We start from the raw sequence: 12,918 nt of genomic DNA, 5'->3' as shown, positions 1-12,918 counted from the left end.
TACTCACACAATTGATGCGACTCTGGCCCGCGATCCGCGATCCGGGAAGAAGGGGTGGTGGTTGGTACAACGCAGTACAAGTAGTACAGTACATGTGCTATGGATATTGTAACGTCACGTCATAAGGGTATTCTAATGACAATCTTCTTCGACAGCCACATGTTTCTGTTTCTCCTCGTGATGTGATGTGTTGTACTGGCGGACGGATAAATTGTATGGAATGCGCTCAACAGTCAGCCAAGAAAGAGTGTATGTACGTACAATACGTATGGTATATACCGTCCATACAACTGGATAATCTTACCTGCTCACCTCACTCCTCCACTGTCACTCCCTCACTCACTCAAAGTCCTAACACCAACAACACTCCCCCAGTCTCGTCGGATATCGGATGTTCTTGGCCGCAGTCTCGTCGGACCTCTTATCTTGTCCGATCTCCATCCCCAGAGACTGGGCTTGCTGCTTGGCTGTTTGGAGAGTGGAATTGGCGGAAATCTCTCGTAAGCTTGCTCCGGGTGTATTGCCCCTGCTGGTAGACGTGGGCTTGGGGCTACTGGACTTGGAGTACAGTCAGTACCAACGGTTGTGCTGTGCCAACGGTGCCACGGGACGACGGTGGACGGCATCTTAACTATCCGCTGTACGGCCGAAGAAGAGGAGATGGGATGGGATGGAGCATGTGCTACATTGTGTGTACGTAGGTAGGTACGGGATTGAAGAGTAACAGTACACAGCTTATATAGATATATATATATATATTCAGTACCTGAGCAGTCGAGTGTGTCCAAAATGTTTATATATCTGATATATCCATCTCGTTGATATCACTTTTGTCTTAATTGTATGATGTATGTCTACAATCTACAATTTATAGTGTGGAGACCATGTGGTCACAGAAAGCGGTCGCGGCCTTCTCGGCACAACTCTTCTCCTTGTATAGAAGGCGTAGAAAATAACTAACGCTATAAGTACCTCAAATGTACCTTCTCCTCTTTTTTTTGCCCTTATGACCGCATATGATGTACCTTCCCTCTACATCCCACGCCTCCAAATCCCTCCAACCCCAAGTTAAAAAATTACCTGCCCCACTTGAATCTGGATATTCCGGGCCTCACCTTCAACCCTCCGTGCTTCTTTCCCCCTCCCCCACCAAACAACCGCCACCACCAAACAATCATACACACAAACAGACGCCATCCCATTCAAACCCTCGCTTTTTTGGCTTGGTCGGCCTTGCTCACTCACACCCTTTGCTACTTGCATAGCATCCACTATTCTTAATTCACTATAATCAGCATCTTAGTGGCTTTCTAGAACAGCACGCCCTTGGTGAGTGAGATTCGAAGGGCTTGGTTGATGCACTCTTCACTTTATCCATGAGTGCAAGGCCAGCCAGCCCATCATCATCTTTCCTTTTTCACACCTGACACCCCTTCCATACAACCACCATTGGTTTAATACCAGACGTGCTTACCAATATTAGATAATATACCAACACACCCCTCCCAATCAATTCCCCGTCGATACCTCCTCCAGCAAGGGACACCTTCGCCATGAGTTCTGGCGCCCAAAGATCGGTCCCGGGGTCTCCGGCCGTGCGGTTTGCATCGAGTAGCCAGGAGATCGAACCAGTGCAGCTTGACGAGACGAGTACGACTTCGAGAACGGGCGAGCAGCTGCTGGATGTTTCTGGATCTGGGGGACAGCTGAGGGATTTGTCGGAATCGTTGAGTGGCACGCATCTGCAGTCGAGGAGGATGAGCCATTTCAATTTCGAGCCTGTCTCGTTGCCGGCTTCAAGGGTGCGTGAGCTCCATGCAATACCTTCACTTGGTCACAGCATATGATATTGTTAGACTCTTAGCATAATGACTAGATGCTAACGTACTTTCTCTACAGGTACCGTCGACAGAGAGCTTCCAGGAGTCGAGTCGGCATCCATCTCAGTCGTCCGCATCAGGTCGCCCATCCTTACATTCACGCTCTGGGACAATGCAAACACCACCACTTACCCCAGCAGTGAGCGGATCCAGAGAGGCGACTGGGAAGGGTGCCAACCTACAAAGAGTCGAAGCAGAAATTGACCCCACGACGTCAGTGCCTCAGATCTCACCACCAACAACCCAAACATCCGCATACAACTCTTCGAGACCAGGTTCGTCAGGACAGACATCACTAACACAACCCAGCGTGGCAGATTCCGTCACCGGATATCGGAAAAGCGCATTTGCTATTGGGCCGTCTCGCCAGTCGAGTGAGCGTAGTGATTATTCACAATCTGTTCCGCAATCCCGGGAGCCGAGCCCGAGTCGAGGAGGATACAGCAGACCGTTCACACCAGCTGGGGAACCGGACGACCCTTACGCATCTAATAAACGGCCTCCGCAGTCTAAGAACCTTGATACCATCGAGCCTCGATTCGTATTTAGCGGTCTGAACAGCAGACACCGAACCTCGCCGTCTTCGTCCACAACGACCCTACCACGATCATGTCGCAGCTCCGCGGACCTGCGCTCGGATAAGAAGAGCTTCTCATCGAAGAAAGACCCCAGCATCGCGCGACTAAACGACGACGCCCTCCCCGCCCGCGGCTCCATGTCCGAACTAAAGCGCTTCCTAAAGATCGGCAGCCATCACAAGTCGAAACGCAACGCCTCCCCAAGCTCCTCCATAAAATCCGGCATCAAAACCCCCACAAGCCAGAAATCCCTCCAACAGCTCCCCTTCGGCGAAGACCACGGCCTGACTTCCAAGTACGGCAAGTTCGGCAAGGTGCTTGGTGCTGGTGCTGGCGGATCCGTTAGACTGATGAAGAGGAGTTCGGATGGGACGACGTTTGCGGTTAAGGAGTTCCGCGCTCGCCATGCGTATGAGACGGAGAAGGAGTATACGAAGAAGGTGACAGCGGAGTTCTGTATCGGATCCACGCTGCATCATGGGAATATCATCGAGACGCTTGATATCATCCGGGAAAAGGGGAAGTGGTACGAGGTGATGGAGTATGCGCCTTATGATCTCTTCGCTATCGTCATGACGGGCAAGATGTCGCGCGAGGAGGTGTCGTGCTCGTTCTTGCAGATCTTGAGTGGTGTTACGTTTATCCACAGTATGGGACTCGCTCATCGCGATCTTAAGCTCGATAATGTTGTTGTGAACGAGTTTGGGATCATGAAGATTATTGATTTCGGAAGCGCGAGTATGTTCAAATACCCCTTCGAGACCGAAATCGTGTTAGCATCAGGTAAGCCTCTCCCCCGTGTCGTCCACAACAAAAATACTAATCCCCCCCAGGCATCGTAGGCTCCGACCCCTACCTCGCCCCCGAAGTCTACGACGAGCGCAAATACGACCCCCAACCCGCGGACATCTGGTCCCTCGCCATCATCTTCTGCTGCATGTCCCTCCGCCGCTTCCCCTGGAAAATGCCCCGCATGACCGATAACTCGTACCGTCTCTTCGCCTCCCCTCCCTCCGAGAGCACCGAGCCACGTCCAGACGCAACGTCGAAAGCAAAGAGTGAGACTGAGATTGCGAGGATTGTGGCCGCATCGCAGACGCTCGATGGGAAGGCTGCTAAGGCGGTCGTGGAGGCGCCTACTACTAAACCGGCTGCTGCTGCTGCTGCTGACGTCCCCGCTGCTCCCCCCGCTACGGGTAAATCGCCCGCGGTGGTGGCGGTGCCGGTGGAGAAGAAACCGGAGGTTATCAAGGGCCCCTGGAGGCTTTTGAGGTTGCTCCCGAGGGAGACGAGACATATCATCGGTCGTATGCTGGAGATTGACCCGAGGAAGCGCGCGACGATGGCGGAGGTGCTGGAGGATCCGTGGATTGGGGGGACGGTGATTTGTAGACAGGATGCGACTACTGGGCATGTGATTAGTGCGACGGGGCATACGCATACGTTGGAGCCGCCCAGTGCGCCTGCTGCGCCTGCGAAGTAGGGGACGTGAGCTTCTGTTTTTGGGGTGGGGTTGGGTTGGGGGTTTAGGTGGTGGCTGGAGGGTGGAATGGGATATGATGAGGTGTTGTGGGTTTGGAGAGAGAGACCGTAGGGATGTTAGAGGTTCTGTGGATTTTTGGATAGATGGACTGGCACGCGCGAAATGTGTGTCGTTTTCGTTGTTTATAGATGGGATAATGGGAATAAATAGGGGACAGGATAGGGATGGATTGGTTGGTTGGTTGGTTGGATATGGATGTGGATAGGGTGCAAAATGTGGAGTATAGTATATTTCTGGGAGCTTTTACGAGGATAGCGAGGTTTTTTTTCTCTTTTTTTCATATAGTTGGGGCGGCTTTGGATGCAGGGGGAATGGGGGGATGGGGGGACGGGGGGACGGATGGGGGAACGGATGGGGGGTTTGGGGGGAACGGGATGGCGGTGGATGGGGGATGAGGGAGGTGTATCTGATCTGGGGATGATGATGGATGTTGGATGTTGGATGTTTATAGCGAGCGTGGGATGATGACATTTTTTGTAAGGTGTTTGGTAAATACTATAGTAGATAAAGAAATTACACGTTACATGAACATGTCGGCTTCAGTAATGATACCTGCTCTCATCATATTTAGCACAACCATGGTCAACGCAGGCCTGGTATTAGAACGGCATCTCAGTACCAAGTCCATTGCAACAGTAGTGCTAGACGATTGCCATCACAGTGCCATATAGTATCAGTCACGTAGTAGAAGACCTCATGAAACACATAAATGAGCGGAGATATCAAGGATTCAATGCCTAGCTATTCTACCACATACAATACATCTTTCTTATCCCGTCCCTCCCTCCAAAAAAGTACAAATCTACCCCCCCCCCTTCCCTCCCCCATTCGCCTCATCGCATGCTAGTATTTTTGGTACATGTATATAATATCCTACAATCCCGTTTCTGTCGTGGTGTGGTGGCACTCACTCACTCACTCATGATAGAGTGGTAGTGGTGTGGTTGAGTGAGTTGATTTACTCGTTGATCTTGGCCAAAAGCTCGTAGTCGCGGAAGAGAGCGTATTCCTCCTCTCCGACCTTGACTGGGGAACCACCGTACTGCCGGATTGTTAGCTTTCATTCTCCTCGTCCCATCGTCTTCCCCTCCATCCCTCGTCTCCTCATCCCCCTCTCTATCCAGACACCACCCATCCCCTTGGAGCAAGATCTTCACATACCTGAGGAATCAAAACCTTATCCCCCGCCTTAACACTCGGCTTCACAATCTTCCCCTCCTTATCCAACCCCCCCGGTCCAACAGCAAGGACACGCGCCTCATTGAGCTCCTTAACCGACGACTCGGGGAGGAAGATGCCGCCAGCGGTTTGGGTCTGGGCCTTGATGCGCTGGACGAGGACGCGGTCCAGGAGGGGGGCGAGGGACTTGATGGATTTGAGGGCTGTGGACTGTGGGAGAAGGGGTGTTAGCTAGTCTGTTTGCTGGAGGGAGGAGGGAGGGAGGTAGGATGGAATGGGATTGTAAGCAGCTCGACAATGGCAGGTGCGGATCGCGCCGGCTGACTCCTGGGCTGGGGAATTGAAGCGGGAGCGGGATCGGGGATTGAGATCAAACATACCATATTGGCGGTTTAAGCTGTTGATGCTAAAGTCTCGAATTGAAAGAAGGTATAGAGTTATTTGTAATGGTGCGTGGATTGATGATAGCGGTGGTTTGTGTTATGAGACTGGCTGGTTTGACGCTTTCTCAAAACTTCGAAATGTTTCTGGGACCCGAGCGTCGTCGCGCTAGTGAGGGAAGCTTTCCCGAGCAAAGCTGCATGTAGGCCGGAGGTTTAAGCCGAGGGGACACGTGACGCCCCTGAGTTTAGTCAGGTGATTTAGGGTGTTATTTGGTGGTGAGATGAGGGTTTGGGGGATAATTGGTTTGCTCTTTTTGTAATTAAGAGTTGTAATTCTTTGAATTTCAGGCTGTTAAGGTACATATGAAGCTATGAAATTTCCTAGCGACCAGGGTCCCGGTTTCGCGCATTCAAACTACTTTTAGAAGATCATGCTCAAAGTGAGAACTCAACCCCCAAACACTCATCCCCCATCAACTTCCATTTGCTGTGATTATAAGCTTGTTCTCTAGTAGAGACAGGAAATGCTTCGGGGGTATATTCGTCGCGCTGCAACTGATTACCTCAATTCAGGATCCTCGTCCACAAGACCTTCAACTCCACAGACACCAAAACCGCTCTGGCATCCAGCACCACAGTGAGCATCAGTATCTCCGCAGTATCCAAACGTGGAGCAGCAACGGCCCTTCGAATTGCTAATGCAGGTCTGCCCTACTTTCGGTCCACATTTGTTGTCAGGTGAAGTTTTCAGGCCCTTTGGTGGAGTGTTGTAAGGTGCTGTGCCATTGAGCGAAGCGTTGTTGGTCTTTGTGGCGTTTGAATGTCCAGTGGCAACCATTTTTGTGGATAATGTGGTGGTTTTCGTTTGGTGTAGCGTTATTGTAGTTGTGGAATCCAGGCTCGTCGTGAGAGGTACGGTTTTGGTTGTTGTGTGAGTTACTGTTGTCGTAGCACATGGTGGATCAAAGGGCGGCATCAGGGGAATGTGATGGCCAACAGTGGTTCCAGCAATATCTGAGACTTGTTAGCCGACATTCCTATTAAATAATACCACTTGAAGCTTACCTGGAGACAAATCTCTGTTATGGATGCCAACGGCTGGGGTGGCTCCAACAGTACTGACAGTTAATGAGGCATCATTGCCAACATCCCTTTGGTATGCATATTTGGTGGGCAAGCCAGGAGGGACGGCATGGATCACAGCAGCCTGGATAGCCAAGGGTAGAATAAACGTGAATAAATGCATCTCGATCCGTTGGGATGTAGTAATATTTGAGATGCAGGTTTGATGTAACAGTATCGCACAATGCAAAAGAAGAAAAACTTGAAGGATACTTAAAAAAGAAGTAATGAATCATTTATCTTTTGAATGGCCGCTGACTCGAAGGTTCTTGAAGATATGAATATTGTTTGCTACATTAACAACGACAGACCTTGCTCAGTAAAATTGACTATAAACTACCTCTGTATCAAGTCGATCCGAAGCCATGCTGTGAGTGATCCAAAAATTCTCAATTTCAATGATGTTGTCCGGATATCTCAATATATCGATTTTAAGAATATACGACGCGGTCAGCCTTGCTCGTCATGCTTTCGTCAATACCAATGCCAAACTGTGTTTTTTCGGATGCTCAAGGAGAGAGAGGTATGAAGGAATGGGAAGAGGTTTGGCTTCGCCTCCTTTCTTGACCTAGCTTAAGTAAGCAAACACAAATGGCAGGTACGACGTTCGGGTCGCACCTTCCAAGTGAAGTCAACCTTCGACTGCTTGTCGTAAAGTCAGGCAAGCTGCCAGATATAAGTACTGTCTTCTATTTTCTTTCCGTTCATCTGTATTCCTTCTTGTTGCCTTTCGTTTCTTCTCGAGTTACTGTTGGAATTGTGATGCCTTATGTTCTCTTGCCATGGCTGGTAACCTGACTTCTCCTTTTCAAGGACTCAATGCCAATGTCCCTCCCAGAGTGGTGACTGCTCTTTCGTGTGAACAATTTCTTTACAGTTTGGCAAGAACACCCAGTCCTGCTCGCTTTCAAAGGCCTCGTTCCAATGCTCAGATTCTTTCTGGCCTGAATAATACTTTTCAAACTCGTGAGATCAGAGATGGCGCGATTGACTCTCCTCACGATGCTCCAAGTGCCTACGGACTTAACTCCGTAGAGGGTCCAAACTCTGAGCCTGTCGGGGAAAACCCTGTCCCTCAAGTAGAACAAATCGTGGACGGAGCGAACAAACGACAGTATTTGATACCAAATGAAACAGCGGCCAACTTCCAGAGACTGGCTCCAGAAGTCGAGTCCAGATCTAACTTTCATGCTGCACAAATACCAACCCCAATTAGCGAAAGAAAAACTGTTGAAGAGTTGGGCAAGACAGCTGTTGCTTCAGTTGAGCTTGAAGAATGTAATACTTCATTTGATCTCGGTGATGAATCTGGGTACGACAGGTAAGATGTTTTCCCAGCTCTCTACTTTCATTTTCTCAACGTCCTTACTGAATCCACCAATCAGCAACGATTCGTCCGGGGAGGAGTCAGCTTCTCTTTATACCAATACCAATATACCCCTGAGTGGCAGCAGTGAGTTGGATCATGCAACAACTCAGTCAATCAGAGTGGGTTGCCTCGACTCAAATACACGTATTCAAAAGCCTTCTCTAGGTCAGCAAGATGAATCATCAGTTATCAATGGGAGCCCCATTGTAACAGATACAGATCAAACTTCGCCAGGCCCGTCAAAGAAAAGGCTAAAACGACCTACTCGGACTAGTTATAAAACACTGGCACAGGATGATGCTTTGGAGACCATTCAGGAGGAAATACCTGAAGATATCGTTCCGGAACGAATATGCCGTACTTTTAATCAGCTACAACTGACAGAAGAAAGGGCCGTGCAGAGGAGCAATCCAGAGTGTAAGCAACGTACTCATCCAATGGCATTTTTAATATCAAACCCAAAAATTTGCCCAAGCAACACGCAGCTGTTTTTTGTTCGAACACCATAGCCAGCATATTCAATATTCTAACACGTCTTATTATAGCTGGAGAATTTTTGTTCGATGATGACAGCTCCGTAATAGAAAGTCAGCATGTAGTCCCAGAGGCTGCTCTGCTCAGCATACGGCAAAAGCGATTTCCGGAAATCAGCCCCCAAATGCCACGCAAAAAACGAAAGAGGACTTATCCAAAAACAAAGATGATGTCTTCTAGGATCCATTTCAAAGACCTAACGCTTATAAGCCGTGCCTCAAAACCACCGGATTGTCCCAAGCCGGTACCAACCAGACTTGACTTTTGTGACGGTTTCGAGGGTGAAGAATCTCAACCCATCGGGCGCACAAAAGCGACATCTCGGCCACGTCGATTACCTATGCCAGGTGTCTTGAGACGATCAAAGGGGTACTCATGTCAGCTTCCACTGGTTCAATCAAGAACCTTTGGTGATCAGCAATCCGTACAAGAAGGAAATTGGGACTTCAAAGAGAGAGTTGACATTCGATTTGGACGAGAACATCTTGCAGATGACTCAAGCTATGGCCATAAAGAACAGCAAAACAGCACCAGAGGTGCCAAACAAGGCGCAGCTATTATTAGTCAACCAACCGTATGGGATACCAAGCCGGCAGGCCAGATGTCTGATGCCGACCCGGAAAACATCGCTGGCTACATGTCCCCATCAATTGTAGAGGACGCCGGCATGGATATGGATCCTAACCCACACTCTGAGGGATCTGATAATGATAGTAGTTTTTCGGATTCGATGCAGTTAGAAACTTCACCGAAAGCCACAACATTTAAACGCCACGTAACGTTTAATAAAGACGTGGAAGTGATTCGCCAACAACTGTCCATGGTTTCGGCACCGCTTCCAACATCGACAGCAAGTTCGGACGATGAGTCTGATGAGGACCACATAGATGAAGATGATGATAATAACCATAGCGAGGGGTCAGATAGTCACGCATCAGAAAGCGGTAGTGAGGCTGGCTCTAGCGCCGACGAACACTCCATCGAGCCATCCTCGCCGCAACATGACCGCAGGTCTTTAAACTTTACACTGCCTTCCACCCCTATCCGAAGACGGATTCCAACAGAAGCCTCGGAATCTTCAAGTGGTGATGAAGCTGATGCTGAGATGCTGGATGGTGAGATGATTCTTGATGACACTGCCAGTATGGTCTCTAAAAGATACCAAGTATCAGATGCGGTGCATTTATGGGGAGAGAACTATGATGATGAAAGGATGAATTTGAGTCCGAGCTGTCCTTGGGCGCCGCGGCGGCCAACTATCGCCCGCCATAGAATTGAGGTCGACGAGGATATTTTTGCATCTCCATCTTCCAGAGTGCCGAGGCAGAAAACCGTCAACAATATAAGACTCATCCAAAGCCAAATGAGACTCAATCAAAGCCAAATGGATTGGAGTCCAACACAGCTCGCCACCCCTATGCCTCATTCTGAGAGATACCACAGAGAGCCTTCCATTGAACTTGCTGATGCTGATTGGCCGCCTCGCTCCTTTTTCTCGCAGTCCATGGCAGATTCGCAGGCCTCGAGTGTGGTGCATCACAGTCACCAGTCTAGGCAGTTTATGGTGACGGATGTTCCAAGCTACTTCACCGCGGCATCCCAGAATTTTAATCAGCCACCATATTGGTCAACGGCGCTGGCAATGCGGTCAAAATCAGTGCCGTTGAGATCGCAGTATTTCGAGAACTATGGACAGAATTGGGACGGCGATGAAAATATTCTTAGCAATTTTGTGCCTGAAAAAAAGGTCGCATCATTTATGGGAAGTCAGGATGAGAGGGGCACAAGCTTGAGGGCGTTGACGAGGCATATCAGTTTCGGGTTTGGGACTCCAAGGGAAAGACGTAGGAATCCTTTGTTACCGTTCAGGCCGCCATTAAAACATATTTAAAGGCGCTATATTTGTGTATCATTACAAGATTTTGGAGCCATATGGCTAGATGATGGATGGCATTGAAAATGTGCAATTGCTGTCTTGCTATTTTTTTATCAAACGGATTGTTATGAGCTTACCTCAAAATTATGATAGTTTTAAATACACTAGAATCACTGTAGCTCGACAAATTATATATATAATCCAAAATTATTTAGCTTTAATGCATCGCCTTGACACATAAAGAGTCAATTGCACATTTCAAAGTTATTCTCAGAAACTATAGAAATAAAATAGTTACAGAACTATATTTTGTAAACTACCCTGGCCCTTGATGACGAACGTGGATCTGCAAGGCTGACAGCGCGCTAAGAATAAACTTCTTGGCAGAGCACAATTGGCTTTCCAGACGACATCCACAGCATCTCTCAGTAGAACCCGTCACGAAGATTCAGGGTTGGCGATCCAACCTTTCTAGTAAATATGGTTAGGCTAAAGAATAGATACCTCTTGGTAAACATTCTCTATCCCGAGGCCACAGCCTTACCATCGTCAAAAGTACCCGACGTCGTCGCCTTCAACCAGCCCACGACCGACGACCTCACGCCGCAGCTTCTCATAAAAGCAATTCGAGAAGCGGTACTCGAACTATTCGGAGACTATGGCTCTGGAGCGATAGCAGGAAGTTTGATGGGTGAGATTAGCCCTCCAGTTTCACAGACTCATGCGCATTTCTAACGGCGAGCAGTTAAATATTTGTCGCCGGCCACTTCGACGTTTATTATACGAGTTACAAGGGCGCATTACAGAATTGCTTGGGCGGCCCTGTCGATGATGAATACGGTTCCGGTCAAGGATGGCAAGAAATGCGTATACCGTGTTATCAGGGTCAGCGGCACAATCCGCAAGGCTGAGGAAGAAGCTATTCGCCGGGCGCGCGAAATGATTCTCAGAGCGAAGCGGGCGCTTGGCGACCAGAGCGCAGCGACGTTAGAGAGTATCCTTGGGAAGCCGAAAGATAATAGGCCGGTAGCTGCCGACTCGGAAGTGTTAATGCTCGATGCGAGTGACGACGACCCTGCAGACTACAGCAGCACTGATGACGGTTGATGGGACATCATTTATTCTTTCTAACAACTTTAATCCCACTACCACCCGGAGGTAACGACATGTCGCCAAAGTCCTCGTCCACCTCATCGTCTCCCATATGCGCCTCGAGCTTCTGGGCAGCCTCGGCCTTCGCCCTCTCAGCTTCATCCTGCGCTTCTTGCTCCTTCCTATCCCTCTCGTCAAACTCGTCTTTCGCATCTACCCAGCGCTCCTGGACGTCTTTTATATCCATGGTCGTCAATCCCTCGCGCATGGCAACTTGCCATACCGTATCGTTTGCGCCCTCCGCCCCGCCAAAGACGTATCCGCCTGCTCGATCAATCATTTGTAGGAGGTGCATCATGCTGCGCTTATCCTCCACCGCCAACGTCTCGTATCCGACCAACCCGAAGCTCTCGACGAGGTTGACGATGGCCGAGTTTAGGCCGGCGAATTTGGAACCCTTCATTACGGATGACTCGGCTTCGAGGTGCGGGAGGAGGTAGCTCAGGTCTTGGACTTCGGTGTAAAAGTCGAGGTTGAAGGGTAATGGGTCATACGAGGAAAGCTTATCGATCTTGGTGAGGACGTTGAGGTGTGGCAAATCCATCTGGAGCATGGCGCGGAGACTGAGGATGAGATTCGAGATGTATAGTGATGGTAGGGTGAGGCAATAAGAATCTGTGAGATTCATAACAACCAACCTGTATCCCATCTTCTGTATGTGGAAGAATATATTTCGTAATGATGAGTGATGTGTGAAGAGCTCCGCTTGCCCCGGGCAGTCAAAAATTACATAGTCCTCCCCTAAGCTCTTGAGGCCCTCCTCCAGCCACTCGACGTTGTGTTCTAATTCCTCCATAGCATAAAGTATACCGCCGTTGGGGCCTAACTCATCGTCGCGCATTATGTCTTCGAGACGGACTATTTCGCGAACGTCGAGGGCTGCTGTGTAGTTTGTGTGCTCGTTGGCGGGGTCGAGGTTGACGACCGAACATTTGCGCCCGATGGCAGACATGAACTGTTGCACTTTTTGCCGTAGTTAGCATTGGAGATACTAGAACGTTCTGGTCTATACTTACTGCCATCACAGTATGTAGATTTGCCTGCACCAGCTGTGCCTACAACAAGCTGTAGAAATGTTAATACTTGATCGTATCAGCCTTGCTTGACCTGAGGAAACCTACCTGTGCGAACGGCATGACGGGCTTCTATCAGGCAACCCCCTGGCTTGTTTGACTTTAATCTGGGTATTATTCAAAGAATCTGCGGTGACTCTAGAATATAGTATTGAAAAATTCGCATATGTTTGTATGTTTATGTTCTTGGTTTGAAATTGTTCCGAATCGTCATCCTGTGGTCTGGAGG

At 49.2% G+C, this 12,918-nt stretch overlaps 5 protein-coding genes across 5 annotated transcripts; 3 read left to right on the top strand and 2 right to left on the bottom strand.

Moving 5' to 3' along the window:
• Window positions 1–1,073: 1,073 nt before the first annotated feature.
• On the top strand, window positions 1,074–3,971 carry HRK1 (serine/threonine protein kinase). Its single transcript, XM_059463374.1, has 4 exons — window positions 1,074–1,329; window positions 1,484–1,802; window positions 1,900–3,241; window positions 3,292–3,971. The coding sequence occupies exons 2-4, from the start codon at window positions 1,554–1,556 to the stop codon at window positions 3,939–3,941; spliced, it is 2,241 nt and encodes a 746-aa protein (XP_059320032.1). The 5' UTR covers window positions 1,074–1,329; window positions 1,484–1,553; the 3' UTR covers window positions 3,942–3,971.
• Window positions 3,972–4,959: 988 nt separating this feature from the next.
• Window positions 4,960–6,809, bottom strand: HSP10 (10 kDa heat shock protein; the record flags this gene model as incomplete). The annotated part of the gene is made up of 4 exons (XM_018271125.1): window positions 4,960–5,043; window positions 5,163–5,390; window positions 6,504–6,577; window positions 6,629–6,809. 4 exons carry the CDS (start codon window positions 6,807–6,809, stop codon window positions 4,960–4,962), a joined length of 567 nt encoding a protein of 188 aa, XP_018134146.1.
• Window positions 6,810–7,467: 658 nt separating this feature from the next.
• On the top strand, window positions 7,468–10,585 carry VE01_01605 (uncharacterized protein; the record flags this gene model as incomplete). The annotated part of the gene is made up of 3 exons (XM_018271124.2): window positions 7,468–8,006; window positions 8,071–8,471; window positions 8,600–10,585. The coding sequence occupies 3 exons, from the start codon at window positions 7,468–7,470 to the stop codon at window positions 10,477–10,479; spliced, it is 2,820 nt and encodes a 939-aa protein (XP_018134145.1). The 3' UTR covers window positions 10,480–10,585.
• A 131-nt stretch (window positions 10,586–10,716) lies between these two features.
• Window positions 10,717–12,910, bottom strand: VE01_01603 (uncharacterized protein). The gene is made up of 3 exons (XM_018271122.2): window positions 12,738–12,910; window positions 12,633–12,681; window positions 10,717–12,579 (listed from the first exon to the last, which is right to left on the bottom strand). The coding sequence occupies exons 1-3, from the start codon at window positions 12,750–12,752 to the stop codon at window positions 11,579–11,581; spliced, it is 1,065 nt and encodes a 354-aa protein (XP_018134143.1). The 5' UTR covers window positions 12,753–12,910; the 3' UTR covers window positions 10,717–11,578.
• VE01_01604 (uncharacterized protein) lies at window positions 10,887–12,302 on the top strand. The gene is made up of 2 exons (XM_059463373.1): window positions 10,887–11,155; window positions 11,210–12,302. The coding sequence occupies exons 1-2, from the start codon at window positions 10,945–10,947 to the stop codon at window positions 11,569–11,571; spliced, it is 573 nt and encodes a 190-aa protein (XP_059320031.1). The 5' UTR covers window positions 10,887–10,944; the 3' UTR covers window positions 11,572–12,302.
• Window positions 12,911–12,918: the final 8 nt, after the last annotated feature.

This window comes from Pseudogymnoascus verrucosus (genome assembly GCF_001662655.1).
Source record: "Pseudogymnoascus verrucosus strain UAMH 10579 unplaced genomic scaffold scaffold_4, whole genome shotgun sequence".
Classification (NCBI taxonomy): domain Eukaryota; kingdom Fungi; phylum Ascomycota; class Leotiomycetes; order Thelebolales; family Thelebolaceae; genus Pseudogymnoascus; species Pseudogymnoascus verrucosus.
This window is presented reverse-complemented; position numbering and strand designations above follow the sequence as displayed.

What these genes read in the sequence shown, in the direction of transcription:
- HRK1 (XM_059463374.1), top strand. Translation starts at nt 1,554, where the DNA reads ATGAGTTCTGGCGCCCAAAGATCGGTCCCGGGGTCTCCGGCCGTGCGG. An exon ending in TCTCGTTGCCGGCTTCAAGG is followed by an intron (nt 1,803 to 1,899) that starts GTGCGTGAGCTC and finishes CTTTCTCTACAG; the next exon opens with GTACCGTCGACAGAGAGCTT. An exon ending in CGAAATCGTGTTAGCATCAG is followed by an intron (nt 3,242 to 3,291) that starts GTAAGCCTCTCC and finishes AATCCCCCCCAG; the next exon opens with GCATCGTAGGCTCCGACCCC.
- VE01_01604 (XM_059463373.1), top strand. Translation starts at nt 10,945, where the DNA reads ATGGTTAGGCTAAAGAATAGATACCTCTTGGTAAACATTCTCTATCCC. An exon ending in GATAGCAGGAAGTTTGATGG is followed by an intron (nt 11,156 to 11,209) that starts GTGAGATTAGCC and finishes AACGGCGAGCAG; the next exon opens with TTAAATATTTGTCGCCGGCC.
- VE01_01603 (XM_018271122.2), bottom strand. An exon ending in ATCTACATACTGTGATGGCA is followed by an intron (nt 12,580 to 12,632) that starts GTAAGTATAGAC and finishes TACGGCAAAAAG; the next exon opens with TGCAACAGTTCATGTCTGCC.